The sequence below is a fragment of the Moschus berezovskii genome, chromosome 2 (assembly GCF_049115385.1).
Source record: "Moschus berezovskii isolate FMDL1 chromosome 2, NW_MosBer_1.0, whole genome shotgun sequence".
NCBI lineage: Eukaryota > Metazoa > Chordata > Mammalia > Artiodactyla > Moschidae > Moschus > Moschus berezovskii.
Genome location: NC_142461.1, coordinates 47,370,952 through 47,395,080, shown reverse-complemented (window position 1 = coordinate 47,395,080; position 24,129 = coordinate 47,370,952). Strand labels below are relative to the sequence as shown.

At 41.5% G+C, this 24,129-nt stretch overlaps 2 protein-coding genes across 9 annotated transcripts in view; one reads left to right on the top strand and one right to left on the bottom strand.

The window, feature by feature from the left end:
- The first annotated feature begins 211 nt into the window (after nucleotides 1–211).
- LOC129538400 (aldehyde oxidase 4-like) overlaps nucleotides 212–24,129 on the top strand; it is a 71,419-nt gene continuing 47,501 nt past the window's right edge. For 2 of the 4 annotated variants that reach the window (XM_055398569.2, XM_055398567.2), the window contains exons 1-10: nucleotides 212–326; nucleotides 2,471–2,528; nucleotides 6,817–6,913; nucleotides 9,424–9,532; nucleotides 12,982–13,108; nucleotides 16,019–16,080; nucleotides 19,279–19,362; nucleotides 20,169–20,249; nucleotides 21,856–22,000; nucleotides 22,393–22,485. In XM_055398569.2, the coding sequence (XP_055254544.2) occupies nucleotides 273–326; nucleotides 2,471–2,528; nucleotides 6,817–6,913; nucleotides 9,424–9,532; nucleotides 12,982–13,108; nucleotides 16,019–16,080; nucleotides 19,279–19,362; nucleotides 20,169–20,249; nucleotides 21,856–22,000; nucleotides 22,393–22,485 (910 nt within the window). In that variant the 5' untranslated portion in view covers nucleotides 212–272. Of the gene's footprint in view, nucleotides 327–2,470; nucleotides 2,529–6,816; nucleotides 6,914–7,351; nucleotides 7,452–9,423; nucleotides 9,533–12,981; nucleotides 13,109–16,018; nucleotides 16,081–19,278; nucleotides 19,363–20,168; nucleotides 20,250–21,855; nucleotides 22,001–22,392; nucleotides 22,486–24,129 lie in introns of those variants that run through there. The other 2 variants (XM_055398568.2, XM_055398571.2) reach the window with 2 other exon arrangements.
- The window catches only part of LOC129538403 (biogenesis of lysosome-related organelles complex 1 subunit 1-like), an 86,110-nt gene continuing 62,286 nt past the window's right edge, over nucleotides 306–24,129 (bottom strand). For all 5 annotated transcript variants that reach the window (XM_055398577.2, XM_088828444.1, XM_088828450.1 and 2 more), the window contains one exon: nucleotides 306–1,206. In XM_055398577.2, coding sequence (XP_055254552.2) covers nucleotides 783–1,206 — 424 coding nt within the window. In that variant the 3' untranslated portion in view covers nucleotides 306–782. The remainder of the gene's footprint in view (nucleotides 1,207–24,129) is intronic.

The window sequence follows — 24,129 nt, the reverse complement described above, 5'->3', positions numbered from 1 at the left end:
AAACCAGTCTTGGATTTCAAAGGGGACTGGCAAAATCACTGACTTTACTGACATGGGAAGGGAGGAGAAGGGCGCGCTCGTGGGCTGGGCGGGCCGGGAGCTCTGGTTGGTGCTTCACATCTGCCAGGGTGGCTATAAGTCACCTCTTCTCTTCCTGCTTTGGCAGCTTGGGCTTCCCCAAGGCTGATAAGCATCCAGGTTTTTGCCCTAACATATCTGCTCTCCAAGAAAAAAATAACCCTCTATCCTGGTGGAGGTATTTTTCTGGCATAATGCCTTCTCTTTCCAATTCTGATGAGTTGATTTTTTTTGTGAATGGAAGAAAGGTAAGTTTATTATATGAATAATATGAATTTTCCTATGTCAGAGATAAAAACCAAGCTGATTTTCTCTCACTGATACTGTTTCTTATTTATTTAAACTCCTTTTTCTGTCTTTTTCAAGTCATATGTAGTAGTATGAACTTGACTATGGGTCGTTAGTTTAGGGTTTTGTGCAAAATTATTAAAGCTTGGGAGCGTTAGTTTGTACTTTTCTTTGGAATCAATAAGGAACTCTCATTTTTATTTGTTAAATTACAATGGTAGTGAATTCTGACCCAGGCATTAAAAACGATGTCATTCTCCCATTACATGGATGTTAGCTCTGCTTGAATTTAGCAATGCTATTTTATTTTACTTATTTTTTTACTTTGGAAGCTTGTGTTTTATTCATGGGCTATCGGCTTCCCTCCTGCCCACCTGAGGCAGGTAGGAGGAGTGAGGGAAGGGAGGGCAACTGGGCTAGGAGGGGGCCGACTGCCGCTGCCCTTTGTAGATGTACTCCAGCGCGGTGGCGATGGTGCACACGTCCAGCTCGATTTTCTGAGCCCGGTTCTGCACATCCCCGACTTCCTTGAGTGCCTGGTTGAAGTTCTGCACCATCCCGATCCACTGACCTGTCTGCTTGGCAGACTGGGCAGCGTGAATCTGTAGGGTCTTCACCTTGTGGTCCAGCTTTCTCTGGCTCCTGTTGGCCTGGGCCACACCCACATTGAGGTGATCCACCAAAACTTCTGTCAGGCAGGTGGCTGAAGTGATGGCCTCTCGCCTCTTCTGCTGCAGCTTTTTGCGTTCATTCTGCTTGGCCTGGTGTTCTTTCAGCATGTGGAACAGCACGGTCATGGTGGGCTGGGGGCCGGGCACATCCAGTCCTCTCCCAACAACACTGTTTTAATAGAAGGAGTATATGACATTGAGGATAACAATAGCAAAGGAGGATTTTATTTTGCCCTAATAAATACTTTCAGGCTGATTGATGAACCTTGAGGCTAAAGCATCCTGGCCTGCTACTTTGGGCCTAGAGCAATACTGTGATTGAAGACAACACTAAATCAAGTGTAGCGATGATCCAGTAATTAGAATGGTTGAGAAACATTGACCTGAAATGTTGCATCAGGAACATCAATGTCTTTATAGCACAGAATAGTGTCAGCAGGCTGTGTCCCCTCAATGTAGGGGCACACAGGAGGAAGGGACAGTGGTCCTGGCTTGCAGGCCATCACTCCCGACCCCCATCTTGCTTCCACTTTGGAAATAACTTCCCTAGCCACATAGTTAGGGTGTTAAAGCAGTTTAGGTGTAATGCTTTGCTTCTGCGATGACATTTTGCTCAGCCTGCTCTGCACGCTGAGATTCCGAGTGGGGAGCACTGAGCTCATCTCTGGCTGAGTGAATCTTCTGAGGACTCAAAAGGAGACTTGAAAATAGGAGGCAGTTATGAAAAATAATGTGGTTTGTTACTTTTTCTGGGGTGATCAAAAACACTTCTAGTGGAATAAGGTCCTGTGTCTCTAGTTTCAGTGTTGCGCCCCTTCCTGATGGGTTTTGCTCCAATTCTCCTCTATAATCTTGCCTGACTGTACCCAGCAGAGATGCTGCCTGAGTCAGGGAGGACAGATAACTTTATTTCATGTGCAGGCTTCGATCTATTGGGAGTAGCAGCCTGGAGCGCCACATGACAGGCAGAGGGGAGATTCCTGTTCCCTTAAGCTCTTCCTTCACCCAGGCACCTCTGTTTCAGTGGGCAAGGGAAGCTGGTGGGGACAGAAGAGGCTCCCTTATAACACACTCTCCTATGACTCCCTTAGAGAATCTTCTCTGGCTAAGCTTTTTCATGACTTCATGTGGCTGAGTTATCTTGAGTCGATTTTGGAATCTGTTTCCCCATCTAGATCCTTTCTGAGTAACTCTAAGGAAAAAATAATCCAGAATTTATAGTTGTCACATATATGAGAAAGTTCAGAGACATTGAAACAGCCTTCCATTATTTCTCCAGAATTCTAGTTCCAGTGTTAGAAAAGACTTATTTTTTTGTTTTTGGTCCTTGTGAAGCCAGCACCTTTCAAAAACATGCTCCCAAAACAACAGATAGGATTGCCATAACATGCTAGTATTATCTTCCTAAAATCCCTTCTTATTTCACAATGTAGGTCATAGAGAAGAATGCTGATCCTGAAGTAAATCTACTATTATACTTGAGGAAAATCCGTATCCTTTTATTTTACTGTAATTAATCTGGCTTTGGTGGTAAAAAGAAAACATGCTAAGACTTCTAAAGGAAGTCATTCTTCCTTTTGTATTTGCTCTAGGTAAATAAACTTGTGTTCAATCTGCACAGTCTAGTTGGAGTTCAGAGAATGCATTTAAAAGTGACAGATATGTGCTATATTTGTTGTATTTTTTGCCTGGGCAAAACCAAAATGACCATCCAGTGAACCATGAGTGTGCCGACTTTGGAAATAACTTTTTGACTTTTGAGCCCCATGGTCACCTTGATGATGGTTTTATATTCAGCAGTGTGAATGTGAAAATGTCCAGCCATGGGCTTCCGCAGTGGTCCAGTGATTAAGACTTCCATGTCTGGGGGCACGGGTCCAGTCCCTGGTTGGGGAATTAAGATTCAACATGGCAGGCCAAACAAAAGATTAAATATGTCCAGCCACTTGCTCAAGGGTACATGTCACTGACAATGACAATGTGTGTACCTTCCCACAAGGGCATTTCATTGACTTGTCATCTATGCCTTTTGACAATCCTTATCAGAGAAAATAAGGTTTTATAAGCATATTTCAAAATTCCATTGTATAACTAATGCACTCCAGCTCTTCACTTATGATCTGGACCCTTTTTCACATCTCACTCCTCCTGCACCTTCAGTAAATATTCAAAAAGAATTTCTTGGGCTTGAGTGTAACTGTAAAGGGCTAGCACGAGAGAGTGACTGTGGCAGTGGTTACACAGATCTATGAGATACAATTGCATGGAGCTGAGTGTACCACACAGTACGAGTGCACGCATAAGTGGTAAAATCTGAAGAAACTCTAGCCTCTGGTTATCTGTTTTCGGTATGATACCTATGTCAGTTTCCTGGTTTTGGTGTTGCACTGTAGTTCTATGGGATGTCAGCATTGGGGGAAACTAGGGAACAGGTCCATAGGGCAGTCTGTACTATTTTTGCAACTTCTTATGAGACTACAATTGTTTCAAAATAATTTGGAGATTTTGGGGGGGAGCTTCCTGGTGCCTAGTGGTTAGGATTCCAGGCTTTCACTGACATAACCTGGGTTCAATCCCTGGTCATGGAACTGAGATCCTGCAAGCCACATGGCCAATAGATAAATCAACAAATAACAAGTTAAAAATAAATATACTTATTCAGTGTCTACTAAGAACCAGGCACTGTATTAAGCTCTGAAGAATCGGTGGTGTGCTAGACAATCCTCTCTCTAGAATTTTCATTTCCTTCTGCTTCTGGCTCTTGGCCTCCCAACATGCACATCTAAAAACATGAAGCGTGACTTCCTTTCTCCCTGTCCTTTCCTTGCCAGACTTTTCTAATAACTGTGTGTACCTAATGTCTCATTTCTCTGCTGACTCCATCTCTCACTATTTAACATTTCAATCTGGTTTCCTACCCCCATTATTCTACTACTCTAGCCAGTACTTCCCCCCAATGTCCCCGTTGCACTCACTATTCAGGGAATTGGGATTACAGTTGAAACAAAACAAAAAAACCAAACAGGCCAAATCCTTCCTCCTTGGTTTTGCCACCTCCCATTTACCCAACTTTAAAATCTGTGTTAGTCAGCATACCCTGTCACTTCCCTTTTGTTACCTTTCTACATCTGTGCCACACTTTCCCATGCTTTCTCTAGACTCCCAAAGTGAAGAAACTCTATATTAAGAACAAGCTGAAAATTCATGGGCTCCCAGGTAAGCAAGGCTGGTAGAGCCCTAGACAGAATCAGCCCCAGCCTCCCATTCCCCTGGTGGCTCACCCAGTAAAGAGTCTGCTTGCAGTGCAGGAGACTTGGGTTTGATCCCTGAGTCGGGAAGATCCCCTGGAGAAGAAACTGGCAACCCACCTACACGGCCCAGACCTGCTGGGGTGCAACCTCATGTTACCTCTCCTTCTACATGACAGATCCTGGCCTGCTATTGAGCAATCTGACCTATAAAAAAAAGATACTGCACCAGCAAGAGTTGATGTCTCACAGCTACATGTATTAAAGAGAATGTGTCATTAGGGAGTTGCTTTAATGCAACTGTGAGATCCTGGCTCTAGGATAAAACTGGAGAAACGGGATGGGTCAGAGACATCCTAAACACTTGTCCTCATTTTCCCACACCCTTCACACACCCAGCCCTATCACTTCTTGCAGTTCTCGAAACAACTCTTCATTCAGTAGATGAATTTTACCAAGCACCACATGTGCAGAAGTAAGCTAGAAGACACAGCCTCTGCCCTCAGTCTAGTGAATGAAGAGACAGACAGCGGGTGTGATGAGTGCCGTGTTGTGGGAACATGGACAGGGCACTCTCACCAGGCTTGGGGAAGGAAGGGAGAGAGAAGGGTTGTGTAGGAGTTTTGGGAAAGGGGAATTCTTGGGGAAAAGGGTATTCTTGTTGGTGGTGTGTGGGGGGGTGGGGGAGTGCAGAGGCAAGAGAATATATTGCTTTAGAGGAAATGAAAGCAGTTTATTCCGATGGATGTAAAGCTTTGTGGGGTGGGGGTGGGAGGGTATAGCAAGAGATGAATGAGGAGTGAGATCCTTGAGGCAAAGAGTCAAGTTTGGCATGCAAGACACAATCACTCACTGATGAACGACCAGAGGTCAGTGGAAATTCCAGGGTCAACTGCATACGCTGGCCATGAGCATTTAGTCTCAGGGCAACTTCTGTATATGCCCATAGAGTTGTGTATCTTGGGGCCCTGAGAAAGCTCTTTTCTTAAAGGACCAAAAAATAAACTTCTGATATATTATCGTTTGTATTTAACTTATGTCGGGTTGTCAGCTTTAGCATATAGAAATACAGTATGCCCAGGTAAATTTGAATTTGAATGCATGGGACATACTTACACTAAAATATAGTTCATTTTTTATCTGACATTCAGATCTAACTGGGTGTCCTATATTTTGTCTGGTCACCCTACCTAGCAAAGAACTTTAGGATGAGTCAACAGAACATAGAAGAAACTGGCATTTCTGGTGGGACTGGAGGAAGGAGGCATCAAACTACTTGTCTGGTAACCAGATGGCAAAGCAGCTGATTGAATCAAACTGTCACTTTTCACTCAAGGCAATGTTAAAACAAGAAGCATAGAGCTGCTTTAAGGTCTGACAGAGTGAAAAGTCAAAATTTGACCCTTCTTTGAGTCAGACAGCTCCTGGATTCGTTTGCTTGAAAATGTCAGGTCACCAAAGGCAAGGAGAAGGGGTTTCTCTGACTTTTCCATTCAGGTCAATGGTACACTCTCACTAAGGCATCACCCACATGACTCTGCCTGAAGACAGAAAGTTTGACTTGCCTGAATGGGTTCAAACAAGGGAACAGAGGAAGTGGGATGCCACCCCCTCCGAACCTCTGCAGAGAACCTCAGCTTCCTGCTCTTCGGTGTCCTAACCTGTTATTACCTATTCATGGACAGCAATTTCTAAGATGATATTCTCAGCCTTCACCCAAGCCAATTATAATCCGCACCCATGAAATCTTTCCTAAACCTCACCCAGAGAGGTCCCAAGCAAATTCCAGTAGACTCTAATAGCACCTGAAGCAAAGGGATTACATATATTATTTGTTCTTTCTTTGTGGAAATATGCCAGTGTCTTACAGGTAAGAGGTAAGCAAGAGTTTGTTGATATTACTGGTTCAGGAACCAAGTTACCAATTTATATTCTCTAATCCTGTAATCCTATAAGAAAATAAAAGCATTACATTGCTGAACCAGGAAAAGTTAAACTTCCTTGTGGGGGTTTCTAAGTTTTATATATGCACCACCTCCTAGCACCCCCACAGCAATAACATAACACGAGTGTAGAATCCATTGTCCCCAACCCTGAATTCAACAGGCTTTTCCCTATTCATGTGGATGCAGACTCTGATCTAACTGGCATGAGGCTCTTTGTAGTCTTCACGTGTCCTACTCAGTGTGAATATCCAGAGGACTCACTGTAGAAGCATGAGCTTTTGATTACAAGGTGCTGCCCTCGCCCCACTGGAGAGCTACCATACTGTCTTCCTAAAATCCAGAAAATGTCACATTCACAAATGCATCGGGGATTTCAGATAAAGCTGTTTGGTGTGGGTATGTAGGGATATCTTCTCACCTTTCACCAATTAGCTCACTTATGTGCAAAAAGTAGAACAGCTCTCTTAAGCAGGAAATCTTGGGAGACTCCAGAAAATGACTCACTTGTTATCAGTATCTGAGGAAGAAAAGTATAGAAAGCAGAGCAGCCTGGGTCCCTCTTTTCCTTGACCCCGTTCCTTCCAGTCCACCTCACCGGCACCAAGTACAGCTGTGGAAGTGGAGGCTGCGGTGCCTGCACTGTCATGGTGTCCAGATATGACCCCAAGACCAAGAAGATCCAGTATCCTTTGCATTGGCCCAAGCACTTCTGGAAAGAATGCAGAACCTCCACTTCCTTTCCCTCTCTCTCTCTCCAGGAGGCCATTGCACTCACATGGCCTCTGGACCTGCTCTCCTGTGACTTCCCAGGCTCCAGATCTTTCCTATGGACTTTCTTCCCACCAGGGTATATCTGTCCTGCATTCCAGTCTCTCAGGGCTACTCTGTCTCTTGCTGTACAGATATTTGCTTTGCCTTTGAGCAGATCTCAGACTGAGGGCCAGGCAAGAATGGGTTTACACACAAAGAAGTGATGCATTGTCCTGGCAGAAGGTTTAGGTCAACATACACTAGAAGAGTTATTCCCCTGAAGGGCTGAGTGAGACCTCCCATCATGCTTTGTGACTGAGCCAATGTCACCTTGACCTAAAATGTAAATTTGCTCACTGATTGCATGTGGTAGGAGAGTTGTCAAGCATGATTCCAAAGTTTTTTGTCTGAAGTCTCTGGGTTATGCTGTTCACAAATTAGGAAGAGGAGAAGCAAAGGAAAGGAAAGGGGTGAGTTTGGCTTTGGATGAATCGCATTGCAATTACTATGGGACATGTAAGAGGGACTGTCCACAGGTATCTACATAGACAGGCCTATTACTCAGAAGAGGGGTCTCATCTGGAACTAGTTTATTGGAAGTTATCAACATAGATACTAACAATGACAATAGAAATAGCTAATGTTTACTGAATGCTAGGCACTGTTCAAAATAGTTTACATCATGTTATTGTATTCAGTCCCCAAAACAACTTTGAGATAGGCTCGACTGTCACTCATATTGAAAAAAGAGGAAATGGAGGAAAAGAGGGTTAACTAACTTGTCAAGGTTATGAGGGCCAGTTAGTTGTAAAAGCAAGTTTTCAACCCTGGTCATTTAGAAGGTAGTGGGAATCACAGGAGAGCTTCCAAGCTCAGGACACTGCAGAACAAGAGACAGGGAGATGGGCAAAGAAAGACACCCCACAAAGGAGACCAAAAAGGAGTAGCCAGGGATGAAGGAGGAGCATCCAGAAGAGAGAGTTCCAAGGTGGTAGAAGTGCAAAGGTATGAAACACCAGGACATGGCTCAGAGCCATTAGATTGCTCCCAGAACACTGTCAGCAGACTTGTGGGGCTGGAAGATGAGGTACAGATACGCAGGAGTGACTGGAGGGCCAGGAAGGCATGGACAGCTTTTGAAGAAACTTGACTAAGAAGGGGAGAAAAATGGGCTGGAGAGAGACATTGGCCTGGGGATTTATTTTTAGCACAAAAAAACACCTGAACTTCTAAATTCAAGGGAATTTAGAGAAATGAGACTCCAGAAAGGAAGAGGTTAGAAGGGCAATTGATAATGAAGCAAGTCCTTGGGAAGACAAGAATAGAAGGGATTCAGAGCACAGGGGAGGAGTGGGGTGTCCTCACCTTCCAGGCCTGGACTGGGGGTGAGGCTGACTGCAGCTAGAGATGAGTAGGAGTGGGCTGCGCAGTGACAGGAGAATATTTCCCCCTATAGCTTCCATAAGACTAAAACAGGAAAGCAATGAGCCCTGGGAAAGTTGAGAGAAAAGGAAGAGGGAGATAACATTAACAGAAAGTAAACTTAATGGAGGGGCAGCTGGAGGACAAAAACACAATGCAAAAATGCATAATAACCCAAGGTTCACTTTTGCTCTGTACACCAAGCACTCTTCTGAGAGACTAAACTGGACTAATAAAGCCTAGACCCCATTCCCAACCAGTGAGATGAGAATCTGATGTAACCTCACCTACTGTATCAATAATACAGAATTTAGTGTGAAAGAGATGGTCAAGACAGGGGCATGAATTCATGGCTTACATACTTGCCCATACACTGGAATCAGCTGAGGAGTTTTGAAAAGTGATGGAGTGATTGCATCCCAAAGATTCTGGTTTAACTGGACTAGCCTTGGACTTCCCTGGCAGTCCAGTGGTTAAGACTCTGTGCTTCCAATGTAGTGGGCCTGGGTTCGATCCCTAGTCAGGGAGCTAAGATCCCACATACTGTGTGGCATGACCAAAAATTAATAATAATAAATTTATAATAATAATAAAATTAATAATAATTTTTAAAATAATAATTAGGCTAGCATGCAACCAGATTTTTTGTATTTTCAGAAACTTCCCACAGTTGAGAATCACTGGGGTAAATTATCCCATGGTTTACATGAGTCAATATATCATTTTATGATGAGAAAAAGTCTTTTTTCTCTGAATGAGAAAAATAAACAGAGAATGAGGGTCTCTTGGAGGTTCTACACAAAACTCATCTTTCTTTTTTTCCATTTCTCTCTACCATTCTACTCCAGCCATATGTTAAGTCCTTTCTTGAACACTTCCAAAAGTTATGGTTTTTTATCTAGTGTTCTCTGTGTTCTCTGGGAAATATAGTCTCAAGTCCCTTTCTAGAAATAACTCCCTGAATTATGTTACCCGCTCTGTGTGATTCCAATGTGTTCTCTTTACAAAATCCCATCACAGCCATTATCCAGTTACAGCGTGCCTGGTGCCCATCTGCTCTCTGTATGGGGCTGCTGTTACCACTGTGGAAGGTGTAGGAAGCATTAAAACCAGGATTCACCCCGTGCAGGTAAGACTACAATGTGGTGGGGACCCAGTGCTGGTATCGGCACCCTCCATAATCTAATGGACTCCAGTTAGGTCATCAATTTTGAGATTTTTTGTGTGCTTTTAAATTCTCATTTTGTGGGATTTAGTGCTTCGTAGCTAGGGATCTTTTCAGAGCTGGGTGTATAGGGACTTCCTTGGTGGGCCAGTGGTTAAGATTTTGTACTCTTCCACTGCAGGGGGCACAGGTTCCATCCCTGGTGGGGGAACTAAGATCCCATATGCCAAAAATAAAATAAAATTTTTAAAAAAGAGAGAGATTTGTGTATTAACCAAGATTTCTTCATCTTCATAATTTTAATATATCTAACTTCTCAGTCTCATCCTTGTCCTAAACTGAAACAAGACCAACCCAGTCTGACAAGAGAAGAAAATGAGATAGGAAACTAGAAGTTTATAGAAGATACTACTTGTCTACCACATTTCAAAATTACTGAATTGTGAATAAGAAGCTAATCTTGTATACAAATACTCCCCAAATGCCCCCCAAATGTCTCATGAGAAGCTGAACACCATACTACAATAAAACACAACTAAAATGACAAAGTATTTATTGACACTAATTTTCAGAGGACTTTTTAAAAGAAATTGCAATATTACTTTTATGTACTATTGAACAAGAGTTTCTTTGGAGGTTAAGTTTTAAAAGCAGGGTGTAGAAAGAAAATTATGGATTGCCATAATCTCCTTGGAAATTTCTTCCCTAGAAGGTTGTGTTAGAACATGGAGGCTCAGAGCTTCCTCTGTTGATGTGTTGCACTCATGAGCACTTTGGTAATGCTTGTCTTTCAACTGTAAACTTAATGACTTTTTGATCTTATTAAGCTCTTATTCCACACTTGGATCACCATCTTAACAGTTATGGAAGCAACCTAATGCTGCAGTTTATCAGATTTCTTCCTCCCAAATTCTGACAACACTTGATAGTTCAGTAGTGTCCAGAACAGGCTTTTACTGGCATGTGAGAGCTGCTTCTCTTGTGTTATTGGAAGAGGGTATTTGCTATGACCAGTGCGTTCTCTTGGCAAAACTCTATTAGCCTTTGCCCTGCTTCATTCTGTACTCCAAGGCCAAATTTGCCTGTTACTCCAGGTGTTTCTTGACTTCCTACTTTTGCATTCCAGTCCCCTCTAATGAAAAGGACATCTTTTTTGGGTGTTAGTTCTAAAAGGTCTTGGAGGTCTTCATAGAACTGTTCAACTTCAGCTTCTTTAGCGTTACTGGTTGGGGCATAGACTTGGATTACTGCAGGCAAAGATTGAGGGCAGGAGGAGAAGGAGACGACAGAGGATGAGATGGTTGCATGGCATCACTAACTCAATGGACATGAGTTTGGGTAAACTCCGGGAGTTGGTGGTGGACAAGGAAGCCTGGCATGCTACGGTTCATGGGGTCGCAAAGAGTCGGACACGACTGAGTGACTGAACTGAACTGAACAGAGACTTGTTAAATGTTAGGGATTTTGTGAGCCAGGCTTTAAGCACAGCTGTTACTAAAAACTAAACTGTACAAACTTAAAAGTAGGTAAATGATATTAAAAACAAAGCTAATAAATAGCAACTTTTACCGTATCCCAAACATTTTACTACATTTTTCTATCACCTATGCATTTGAGGCCATTTTTGTCTATTGTAGCTACACAGTGGAAGTACCTTGTAAATATTTCCACATTCAATGACATAACATCAGATGTTTAACCTCAGCCTCCATGGAAATATTTATATTACCAAAAATAGTAGAAGCTACAAATAAGGACTGTCTTCCCAGAGATCCAGTTGTTAAATATTTACCAGCACATGTGCTGTGTCTGTCTATATGACATATCTGAAACAACTTCCCTTCTAGCAGTAAACCCAACACAGCCATATTTTCCTCTAGCACTAGAACAATGTCTTTCCTTTCAGTTGAACCATAGATGAAGTATTTGGCTTCCATCTTAAGGGTCATGCTGTTTGAAAAATGTTTATTTTAAAACATTTGAATCACATTCAGGCCAGAGAACTGAGTATCCTCAACTCATTGAAAAAGACATGGGACAGAGACACACAGTGGGATTCACAGAGTCATGTTTCCCATCCATTCATGGATTGGGTCTTTGTACAGAATGGACAAAGTAAATTGTCATTTCTCATTCTCTTTCTGACTCTCTTTTTTTTTATTGTTTTGTTGTATTTAAATGCATAAAGTTGAAAGTGCACAAATTAAGTATATAAATGGCACAACACTACTAAATTATACTTCATAATGTTCAAAGCATTTATATAGATTGTCAATTAATCCATAAAACATCATAGAAGATAAATGAAGAAGAAGATAAAATTTACTTGCCAGAGATTGTTAAATGATTTGTATATACTCATTCATTTATTCTCAGTTATCTCGTGCCATAGACACCATTATTATTCTAATTTTAAACATGGGAATAACTTGTGGACACAAGGTGGGAAGGAGAGGGTAGGGTGAATTGAGAGAATATTATTGACCTATATACACTACAATGTGGAGCCTGCAGGCTCCTCTGTCCATTGGATTACAAAAGAGTTGGACATGACTTAGCAACCAAAACGACCACAATGTGTAAAGTAGCTAGTTATTGGGAAGCTGCTGTATAACACAGGGAGCTCAGCTGGGTCTCAGTGGTGACCTAGAGGGATGGGGTGCGGGGTGGGTTGGGAGAAAGGCTCGAGAGGGAGGGGACATATGTATACTGATTCACGTTGTTGCACAGTACAAACTGTTAATAACACAACATTGTAAAGCAGTATATTGTTGTTGTTTAGTCACTAAGCCGTGTCCAACTCTTTTGCTACCCCATGGACTGCAGCATCCCAGGCTCCTCTGTCCATGGGATTTCCCAGCCAAGGATACTGAAGTGGGTTGCCATTTCCTTCTCCAGGGAATCTTCCTGACCCAAGGATCGAAATGCATCTCCTGCATTGACAGGCAAAGTCTTTACCACTGAGCCACCAAGAAAGCCCCAAAAGCAATAATACTCCAATTTAAAAAAAAAAAAAAAAAGTCTTTTTAAAAGGAAGTGAAAAAGATGAAGAAAGGAAGAAAGTCAAGTAAATCATCCAGGGACCCACAATTAATGAATACAGGAAGGACCAAAACCCACATGAACATGACATCAAAGCATTTTACTCATTACTTAAACTATATTCTTATTTCACAGGTAAAGAAACCAGAGAGTCTAGAGAGTAAAATAACTTAATGCATGCCAATAGGTTTTTCTTGAGTGGGTAGGGCGAAACATATGATTTCAAGAAATACAAATATTCTTCCAAAATGACATTTTTCACCCTGCAGTTATCTCTAGAAAGTTAAATATTTAAGCTTTGCTCCTATCTAGTATACACGGGAGAGAAATATGAGGTTTAAAGTAGAAGTAATGTACCATTTTTCCCCCAGGAAAGACTTGCCAAATGTCATGGGACACAGTGTGGCTTCTGCAGCCCAGGAATGGTGATGTCCATCTATACACTGCTGAGGAACCACCCGGAGCCCACCCCTGAGCAGATAACCGAAGCCCTTGGAGGTGAGGCTTTTTGCCCTCAGCAGGCAGGACGTCCAGTGGGAGGTGACCAAGGAAGGACGGAAAAAGGCCCCAGCTGGTGGAGTGAAGCTGTAGTGCAGCTGTGGGGTTCCAGGCACCTGGTCAACAAGTAGGCCTCGTAAGCCCTCACCTTGACCTCAGTTCTCTCTAGGAAGGGCCGCCTTCATTGGTCAGCATTGGTGCCAAGAATTGGGGCAATATTGTTTCATTTCAAACCTTTCTCCTTTAATGGAGCCTGTAGTCACTCTGCAAAAGCATTCAAATAGGCTGTTTCTAACATTTTTAATACAATAGTTTCCAAATGTGGAAATCTGGATAGTGTACAAGGATGAGAATTTTTGGTTTATTTTTAAATCAATCTGTTAGAATCATTCATTAACTCTACTTACTAAAATCAATTTTACAAAGAGAATAGATTTCAGAAAATACCTTTTTCTTTTCTGGTTGGGTTCATTACAAGATCGAGAAGCCCATAAACAGGAATTAGTTATCACAGATAAGTTTGATGAGCAACTCAATCTCCTATGACAAAACAGCTATTGAATTTAAGTGAACAAACACGATTTACTACCAAAAAAAAACATTTTATCAATAAACATTTCCTTCAATAAACATACTAGGTTCAAGGTAACCAGTTACTAGTTCTTTGAAGAAAGCTGTGGGAGCAAACCTCTAAACATTGTAAGAAAACTCTTTGTCCCTTCCAGTAAACAAACCTACACAAAAATTCAGTTTTATGATGAAAAGATACAGACTCAAACATAGTAAAATTTCAACTTCAGTTGTATGGTAACTAGAATACAAATATTCACTAATATTTTCCCTTATCTCTCATCAACTTCTACATTCAACATTTTTTAGTTTCTCATTAAGTATTATAAGAATTTTGGCCAATGGTTTCAATTATAATTTTAACTAAACCTGAATAAATTTGGATAACAGATAATCTTTGTTTTATAAAATAACCCACACGAATGAGATATTTGGAGCTTTGAAAAGTAAAGGTCTTGTGATTTGCCTTACATTTGGTATGTTTCTTTGAATATGCACAGACAGTCTTATAAACATGAATTATTTCCTCCCAGATTCTATGCTTATAACTCACTTAACCACTGGGAGACGGCATTGTAAAGTTTGGCTAAATTATAAAAATAACTTTATTCTAGGTGTGGATGACTTCGCGAGTATATTTTGTTTCACACTTCATTTATTTGATCTCTTTCTAGAATTATAAATGCTAGGTATACTGATAACCTTTATGTTCATATTTTAAGAAAACTGATCAAATAAAAACTCAAAAGGAATGCAATTAGACATGACACATTACCTTCTATAATGATCAGCTGATACAAATGACCACTTCATTTAATCTTGTTTTTTTCTTCAAGACTAAGAAAAGAAAATTTTTGAATTTCCATATTTTTCTCCCTTAGAATCAGAAAATTTTCTGTAATGGGTGCTATTAGTTTCCTTTGGTGGGCTTTTACTAGCGCTTCTGATTATGTGGCAAACAAAACTAAAAGGTTTGATAATAGCTCTCTCTAGCTTTTAATGCTTTCTCACTGTTTATCAATGAGAAATTGTCCTTTGCCTCTTAAATAGTTCAATTGCATGCCCTATAGCTATGTTCTAGGTATTTCACCTCCTTTTTTATATACCAAAAAGAGGTTTGTAATTCACAAACTTCTGTATTCTTTCTTCTTAGCAAAAGGAAAGATAAAATATGGAATCTAAATCCATCCTTGTGCATGTAGTTTCTTTCTAAACAATTCTTGCTCAAATAAAAGAAGAGGAGTAAACCTATTATCTAGTTTTTCCACATGACCTACTGGCAACAAGTTTCCAAACAACACTTTGCTTCTAGCTAACTAAAACTGCCCAGTTCACATATATACATTGCTTCTGAAATTTTTAAACTATATTTGAACATAATAATCTTAAATTTATTTTTAACACAAAAATGATGTATTTCTATTGTGAAAAATGAAAAAAATGAAAAGATAAGGGAAAAACTCATTCATATTTCTGCAACTAGAAGACAACCACAGTCCAGATGCTTCTCTTCCAGTCTCTTCTGTGCATAGTTTTTGTAGGCTTATTTTAAATACTTGTGACTACTGTGTATGCAATTGCATATTTCATATACAATTTTTAACTATACAACATAAGAATTTTCCCATATTACTAAAACCTCTTTATAAATATCACTTATACTGGTTTCAAAATTTGAATACTTTTTCAAAGGACAGTGGTTTCATCACCGTTTCTACTATATTTTGAAATAACTAATTAAAACAATACCAGGTACTTATTGATACTTACTGGTACTTATTGCTGTACTGGGAGGATTCGAGAACATCTAAGACTGTCTTTGCTTTCTCCATGCTTAAGAGCCAATGAAGGAAAAGAAGCATGCACATAAATGACCCTTCTCCAACATGGTCAACGATAGACCTGGAGAAGGATCCAGACAATCTCTAGCTGGGTTGTTAGAGCAGGCTCCATGGAGGAGGGGGGCCGTGGCCCTGATAAATGGACACACTCTCCCCAAGAGGACATTTGAGGCAGAAGAGACTACATAAGAGAAGCTTAACAAAGGGGCCTATGTGAGATGTTATGGGGGAAGAGGGTCACATGTGACATGAGTTAGGGCAGGGGTGGGAAATAAGGTAGGAAGGGAAAAAACTATAGAGATCTCTGTGATATTTCAGGATAAAACTGTAATCACAAGTATATTCTATTTTTGAAGGGCATTTCTGTTTCAAAGAGCCATTTTGTTGGTTTGAGAAGCAAAAAGTAAAAACTGAAAAACTACTAATATAGCTATTCCACTGAAAAAAACACAACTATGCAATATATCTATCATTCCTTAAACATCAATGTCTTCTTCAGGTAATTTGTGCCGCTGTACTGGATACCGACCAATTGTAGAAAGTGGAAAAACTTTCTGTGCGGTAAGTTATGATAAAAAATATTTTTTCAGTTGATTTAACATATTAAGAAACCTTTGTGTAAAACTGTCTACTGCATTCAGTTATCTCTAAAATGCTGTGCTTTCTATCCACTGAAAGTTATTAAATGCCACTATTGTTGTTTTTAAAAATAAATATCTATCTTTAATATCTATCTTGTTTACAGCCCTAAATTAGGCACTGTCTTTAGAAGTATGTGGTCCACGACTTCAAGAAATACAAAGCCTATAGAAGAAAATGAAATATATAGATTAAAAAACAATAAATACATAGTTGAAAAGCAAGATATTAAAAGCTCAATATATCCTCTCTAGTGGGCTTCCCAGGTGGCACAGTGGTAAAGTATCTGCCTACCAGTGCAGGAGATTTAGGAGACTTGGGCTCCATCCCTAGGTTTGGAAGACCCCCTGGAGTAAAAAATGGAAAATCCCATGGACAGAGGAGCCTGGTGTGCTATAGTCCATTGAGTCACAGAGTCAGACACGACTGAGCAAAGCACAGCACAACAGCATAGCCTCTCTACCTTGTAAAAAAGTTTTAGAGGAATACGGATTAAACAGAATCCATGAGTTGGGAGGGAAGATACAGAGGAGACTTATTGGAGAAGGAGAGTTATGAGCCAGGTCTTAAAGGAAGTGATATTAATGGATGGGTAAAGAGAGGCCATTAGAAAATTTCCACTCAGAAAATGTTTGGAAGTAGAAAAAAGAAAGATGTCCAAAGTTCAACTAAGAAATTGACATGGCTGAAGCATTAAGGAATTTAGGCTCAAAGCTGATACCTACTCGATAGTCACTTTTTATTCTCAAGCTAGAAGTCACAGAAGAACAATATTTTGAAATTCTTGGCACCTGTCTATAAGAAGAATAAGCCTGGAAAGAGAGGATGGGGATGAGGGCATGGACTAGTGCAACAGCCCACACGTGAGGGAATGAGGACCTAAGCCAGTGTGGTGGATATGGGCCCAAATGATAAGTTTCAGGAAGAGGAGTGCCAGAATCATAACCTCTAGATGATAAAGGAGGCAGTGAGAAAGAAATACAAATCAGCTTCCAAACCGAGAGATTAAGGAATCAAATAGGTTGAAGGAAGTTGTAAAAGAATGATTCAGTATATAGCCTGGAGCGGGGTGATGTCTTGAGATCGATTTAGTTTTCATAAAGTTAATATCAAGACTAGACATCATGATGAGTATTCAGTTGTGTTTTTCATCACCCATTTTTATGGTAAAAATTATTTTTAAATAATTTTGATTGACCAAAACCAATTCAAAGGGTGCAAGTTCATTCCAAACACTAAAATGTCTGAAAGAAATCTTTGTTTAGACCAGAAACGAAGAATTTCAAAAAGATTTCCAAACTACAGGCTAGTTTATTTTAAATCCTGAATTAGATATTTTTTATGTTGTGCTATATGTGTGGCCATTTTGACTCACGAGAACAAATTCATATGATTCAATCTATTACTGTTTTCCTGGAGGCAAAATACATACAAAGGTAGACATTTTGTCACACTCACTCAGGGTCTCCACATTCAGCCTCTAGTTGGTCCCTTTATCGTGCATGCTGTTGTCACAAAGTCCAAATCCCTTCTTAACTCTGGACAGTTAACTTATGAGTGAAAATACCCACCACCATTCCTGCAGTGCTTCCTATGTGTCCGATACTATGCACACCTGTCACATATTTAAATCTGACAAGCCTTTTGGGATGGGTTTTATTTTCCTAATTTAACAAACTCAATCCAGCTGCTGCTGCTGCTGCTAAGTCACTTCAGTCATGTCCGACTCTGTGCGACCCCATAGATGGCAGCCCACCAGGCTCCCCCGTCCCTGGGATTCTCCAGGCAAGAACACTGGAGTGGGTTGCCATTTCATTCTCCAATGCATGAAAGTGAAAAGTGAAAGTGAAGGCGCTCAGTTGTGTCCGACTCTTCGCGACCCATGGACTGCAGCCTACCAGGCTCCTCCATCCATGGGATTTTCCAAGCAAGAGTACTGGAGTGGGGTGCCATTGCCTTCTCCACTCAATCCAGCTAGTATGTGTTAAAGCAGGTACTAGAACCTACGTCTCTTTGACTCCACATATAAAGCCAAACCATAGGTCTCCAGACCACCACAGACCCTTAGGCTGTGTCTGCATGTGAAAACAGCAAACAGGAATGATGGTTTGTCTGAGAGTTGCAGGAACTGACCAGTGAATTCAAGCCAAAAACACTACTTTGGGTCCACATGAAATGTCCTGAAAATTAAGGCAAAATGTTTTGGGACTTGTGTTCTCCAAATACTTTGGAATAGCTCCAAAAACATTCAAAGAAACTCAGGTTTTTCAGTCTATTTATATTTGTATACAGGACGTCTTAAAGGCAGTTTGTCCTCCCAGGACTTTATTAAAAAATACACATGCATCCTCCTCCCTAAAAAATTACCATGCATCACCCTTCTGATGAAAAGCCAGCTATCTGTCTTTGAATTACCACCTGGTAACTATACTCCTTTGACCTCACTTCCAGTAGGAAGCCTTAGCTGACTGACCCACCTTCCTCTAACCCCCTTCATCGTCCCCTGAAACTCAAGCGGAACCATTTATAAGACCCTAGCAGGAACATCGGAGAAGGCAATGGCAAGCCACTCCAGTACTCTTGCCTAGAAACATGGTTGCACGCTCCCTGCATTTTCTCTGATCCTTCAGTGATGGAATAGCTTATACTCTGTCCCACCCTATTACAGAGTCCCTGAGCTTCCCTGGTAGTTAAGCTGGTAAAGACTCTGCCTACAATGTAGGAGACCCCAGTTCAATTCCTGGGTTGGGAAGATCCCCTTATCCCCTGGAGAAGGGATAGGCTACCTACTCCAGTATTTTTGGGCTTCCCTTGTGACTCAGCTGGTAAAGAATCTGCCTGCAATGTGGAAGACCTGGATTCAATCCCTGGTTTGGGAAGATCCCCTAAAGAAGGGAAGAGCTACCCACTCCAATATTCTGGCCTGGAGAATTCTGTGGACTACAGTCCATAGGTTCACAAAGAGTCGGACAGGACTGAGTAACTTTGGCTTCACTGAGGGCCAGGATGAGCTCTGTTACTTCTTCCATAGCTCCTCTGGGGCCTGGGCACTGCCGGGTGCTCAGGTTAGTGTTTAAAAATCAACCCGTGCATTTGTTATAAACTGTATTACTTCCTAAGGAATCAGCTGTTTGTCAAATGAAAGGATCAGGAAAATGTTGCATGGATCAAGAAGAGAAGTCTTTCACAAGTAGACAGGAAAAAGTAAGTATCTATTATTCTAATTAAGTTGGAACTGACTGAAAAATGCCCACATCAATCCAAATTTATATTCTATTCTTTTCTGTGAATAAAATGTAAAGTTAGTGAATTCAAGGCATAAACAGCCTTTAAAAGCCCCCCAGATTAGCAAGCCCATGACTTTCATGAGGGGCTTCCCAGGTGGCACAGTGGTAAAAGAATCCGCCTGCAATGCAGGAGATGTAAGAGATATGGGTTCAGTCCCTGGGTCGGGAAGATCCCCTGGAGGAGGAAATGGCAACCCTCTCCAGTATTCTTGCCTAGAAAATTCCATGGACAGAGGAACCTGGTGGGCTACAGTCTATGGGGTCACACAGAGTCAGACATTACTGAGCACACGTGCACAGACTTTCATGAGGCTAGTCACCACAGAAGACTATTTTCCTTCAGAAGCACTACAGATTTCTGTGCCTTAATCTGGGCTTACCCCCTCTGTCACCCCCCAACAAGCACTACAAGGGATGAAAGCAGGGACACGTCATGCCTATGGCAAATAAACACCTGCCAGTGATGCCTGAGACCCAGACAGAAGCTTAAAATCCAATTCCTGACACCAAAAGAGAAAGCCCAGGGCCTAGCAGATCTGCCAGGGAAACCATCAGTGTCCTCTGAGGGTGGGAAGAATTCTGCCAGGGCTGCCTGTGGCTCTGGAGCTTCTATTTTATATACAGAATGTCAGATGCAGGCTCTGACTCTGAAGTTTCACACTGAGAGACTCCTATACATCTCTCAGCATCTCTGAAGTTCCATTTGTGTTTTGTTTTGTTGAGATGTGTACCAAACTGTACAACGAAGATGAATTCCAGCCCTTCGATCCAAGCCAGGAACCTATATTCCCTCCTGAACTGATAGTAAGACACTTTACTTTTGTTGTCTTATAACATGATGTGGTTTAAGCATTTTACCTTACACTATGAGACTACTGAGTTTTAGATCCTAAAAGCTGGGAGTGTGTCCAACACGATAACCCATTTTTAGAAACATGTTCAGCTCTACTGTGAATAATATAAAACAGACAGCTTAGGAAGGCAGTGCTACCAGGGCCACAAGGGTGCTTGGGTCTACCCCTCCATTGAAGATCCTGAGCTTAGAGAGTGTAGGTGACTTAACCAAGATCACACAGCTACACAGTGAGATGCGTCAAAGGCATTTTGTAAAACTAGTCAAGTAAAAATCAGATGATACTTATTATAATGGAATTTCATTATTCCTACTCTTAACCTCTGTGTTCTCAACTCAGTGGGGAGAAAGACAGAATAACACAAATAGTGTGGTACGCCCATCATTCTATTCCGTGGCTCTGTCCTGGAGAAAGCATGAGGTGAGGGCTATGATTCTACCGGCTTCTCAGAAGGCTTCAGTCCCTATGTTACCAACAAGGGTTCTTGGCCTCCTTAATCAGTAGAAATCTATCAGAGGCCAGGCAAGAAATTCAGGTAAACCTTTACTAGGGTCCCTGATGCAGCATGGGGGAGTCAAACACACAACAGGTTCCCTCTCTGCTTGCTTGCTCCCTGAGGTCGGGGGTGAGCTTGTTCCTTATATGGGGTGAGGGTAGGGGTGTGTCCAGGGGTCAACCCGAAGGGATGGCTTAAATGGTTTGCCCACCCCTTAGGTGATGTCGTGTTCAGGGGGTTGTGGGCAGTGCCCTGCTTTTTCTCTGGGCTCTTCAAAAGCGGCAGCTGGGTTTTTTGGTCTCTTTGTATTATTTGTTCAGAATTTGCCTCAGTTGCTCATGCACACAGTTATTTTTTGACCCATACAGTTTCCTTGTATTTTGTTACTCAAGGAGAGATCCAGGTGCAAGCATTCCAGCATTCCAGCAAAAGGCCCCAGGTCCCCGCCTGTCTCACATACACACCCCTCAGAGCATGAAAACCTGGACATACCTCATAGTTAAGGGTTATTTGTAGATGTAGATATGTAGATAAAGATAAATATTTTAAATATATTAGTATATTTGATATATATTTTAATATTATATATATGTACAAAGTTGTAAAAGTATCCATTTATACTCTACCAGATGAATGATTTAAGGGATTTTTTCCCCCAAAGATAATATTGCTAATAAGCAATTTCTGTCCTACTGAAGAATCTAATCTCCAAAGGAGTGGCCCCTCTGAGTCCCCATTATGGCAGAATTAGAGCAAGAATCCTAGCCCTTTAATTCCAGGCTAGGATACCTTCAAGCTGCCATGCTGCCTCCTCTCTGTGTAGTCACTTCACAAATGTAGAGTTTGCTCTACTCTATGTGCAGCTGTTGATGGACAGACACCTATTTTGAGAGTTATTCAGTGGTGCTAATACACATCTTCTCAATCTAAGTAGCTTCAAGCAAGGCCACCCTCTCCTGATACCTAGAAGTTAGGTTGTCTCAAAAAGCTAAAATGACCATCAGGCTACCTAGACACCCAGAGCATTACTTGGATGTCTATTGGCTTTGCTTCCCTATAGAGAATGGCAGAAGACCCGAACAAAAGAAGGCTGACGTTCAGAGGGAAGAGGACCACCTGGATCGCTCCTGTAAACTTGAATGACCTTCTGGAGCTGAAAACCAATTTCCCTGAAGCCCCCATCATCATGGGGAACACTGCAGTGGGTAGGTGGTCTAGGGGCATGCTTTTTAATCTAGATTTGGGGTAATTCAAATATGTGTCTCTTTTAAAACTCTGCATAAATGTGATTCACTTTTATTAGTGAGTACCTGTGATCCTTTAGTGGAGAAGGCAATGGCACCCCACTCCAGTACTCTTTCTTGCCTGGAAAATCCCACGGATGCAGGAGCCTCTTGGGCTGCAGTCCATGGGGTCGCACAGAGTTGGACACGACTGAAGCGACTTAGCAGCAGCAGCATGATCCTTTAGAAAGTTGTGTTGTTTTCTTTTGCAAGTGAGTTGCTGTGTAATTTTCACTTTGAGTTATCAGCAAACCACGTATATTAGTATCCACTGTCTTTCTTTTCTAATTGCTTTACATGTTTTTCTCCTTAAGGACCCAGCATTAAATTCAGAGATGAATTCCATCCAGTTTTTATATCTCCACTTGGGCTCCAAGAACTATATTTTGTGGATAGCACAGATGATGGTACGTACCTTTTTTTTCAAATAAGATGTAACCATTGGGTGCTAGTGGGCTATTAATCAATTACAAAAACTGGATGAATTTGAGATCTTCATAGAACAGCTGACCTCATTTACTCTTTCAGAAACAATTATTGAGCACCTATGTGAGTCTTCTATGAGCTTTATCAAACTGCCCACCCGGCTGTGTCACCATGGACTGCATTGTGATAGAAGCCATAATGGCAGGAGGATGGCACACAACTCAGTCAAGTATAGAGAGAGTAACTGAATAAGAAGACTTAAGACATTATTTGGCCAGTAGGAAAGGTTCTTGCCTGATATTACTTCCTGATTCACAAATTTGCTTGAGGCTTATCCTATATACACACATATTCACCAAAAAGAGAAAAGATCTGGGATAAAAGATTTGAAAATTTAGCTGTAAACAACAACCTTATTTATTTTTATAGTCTTCACAATTTACTAAGGGTTCTCACATCTCTTATTTGTTTTGATCCTCACGACAACCCTGGGAGGTAGACATAGCAGGTAGTCTTGAAATCCCCATTCTAATAAGAACATACAGAATCAAAAGGCTTAAGTAACTGCTGAACTTCACACACCTAACACATGGTCAAGTGAGGATGAGATCCTAAGTCTTCTAACTCCAAGTCAAGTATTCCTTCTTCATCATGCACCAAATGAGGCTATCTGAGTGTACCACTGTCTGCTACCCAAACTCAGCACGTGAATTGATAAAAATCATCAGTTCAGTTCAGTCTCTCAGTCGTGTCCAACTTTTTGTGACTCCATGAACCACAGCACGCCAGGCCTCCCTGTCCATCCCAGCTCCCGGAGTCTACCTAAACCCATGTCCATTGAGTTGGTGATGTCATCCAACCATCTCATCCTCTGTCGTTCCCTTCGCCTCCTGCCCTCAATCTTTCCCAGCATCAGGGTCTTATCAAACGAGTCAGCTCTTTGCATCAGGTGGTCAAAGTATTGCAGTTTCAGCTTTAGCAGCAGTCCTTCCAATGAACACCCAGGACTGATCTCCTTTAGAATGGACTGGTTGGATCTCCTTGCAGTCCAAGGGACTCTCAAGAGTCTTCTCCAACACCACAGTTCAAAAGCATCAATTCTGCAGCCCTCAGCTTTCTTTATGGCCCAGTTCTCACATCCATACGTGACTACTGGAAAAACCATAGCTTTGACTAGATGGACCTTTGTTGGCAAAGTAATGTCTCTGCTTTTTAATATGCTGTCTAGGTTGGTCATAACTTTCTTTCCAAGGAGTAAGCATCTTTTAATTTCATGGCTGCAATCACCATCTACAGTGATTTTGGAGCCCAGAAGAATAAAGTCAGCCACTGTTTCCACTGTTTCCCCATCTATTTGCCATGAAGTGATGGGACTGGATGCCACGATCTTAGTTTCCTGAATGTTGAGCTTTAAGCCAAACTTTTCACTCTCCTCTTTCACTTTCATCAAGAGGGTCTGTAGTTCCTCTTCACTTTCGGCCATAAGGGGGGTGCCATCTGCATATCTGAGGTTATTGATATTTCTCCCAGCAATCTTGATTCCAGCTTGTGCTTCCTCCAGCCCAGCATTTCTCAGGATGGACTCTGCATATAAATTAAATAACCAGGGTGACAATATACAGCCT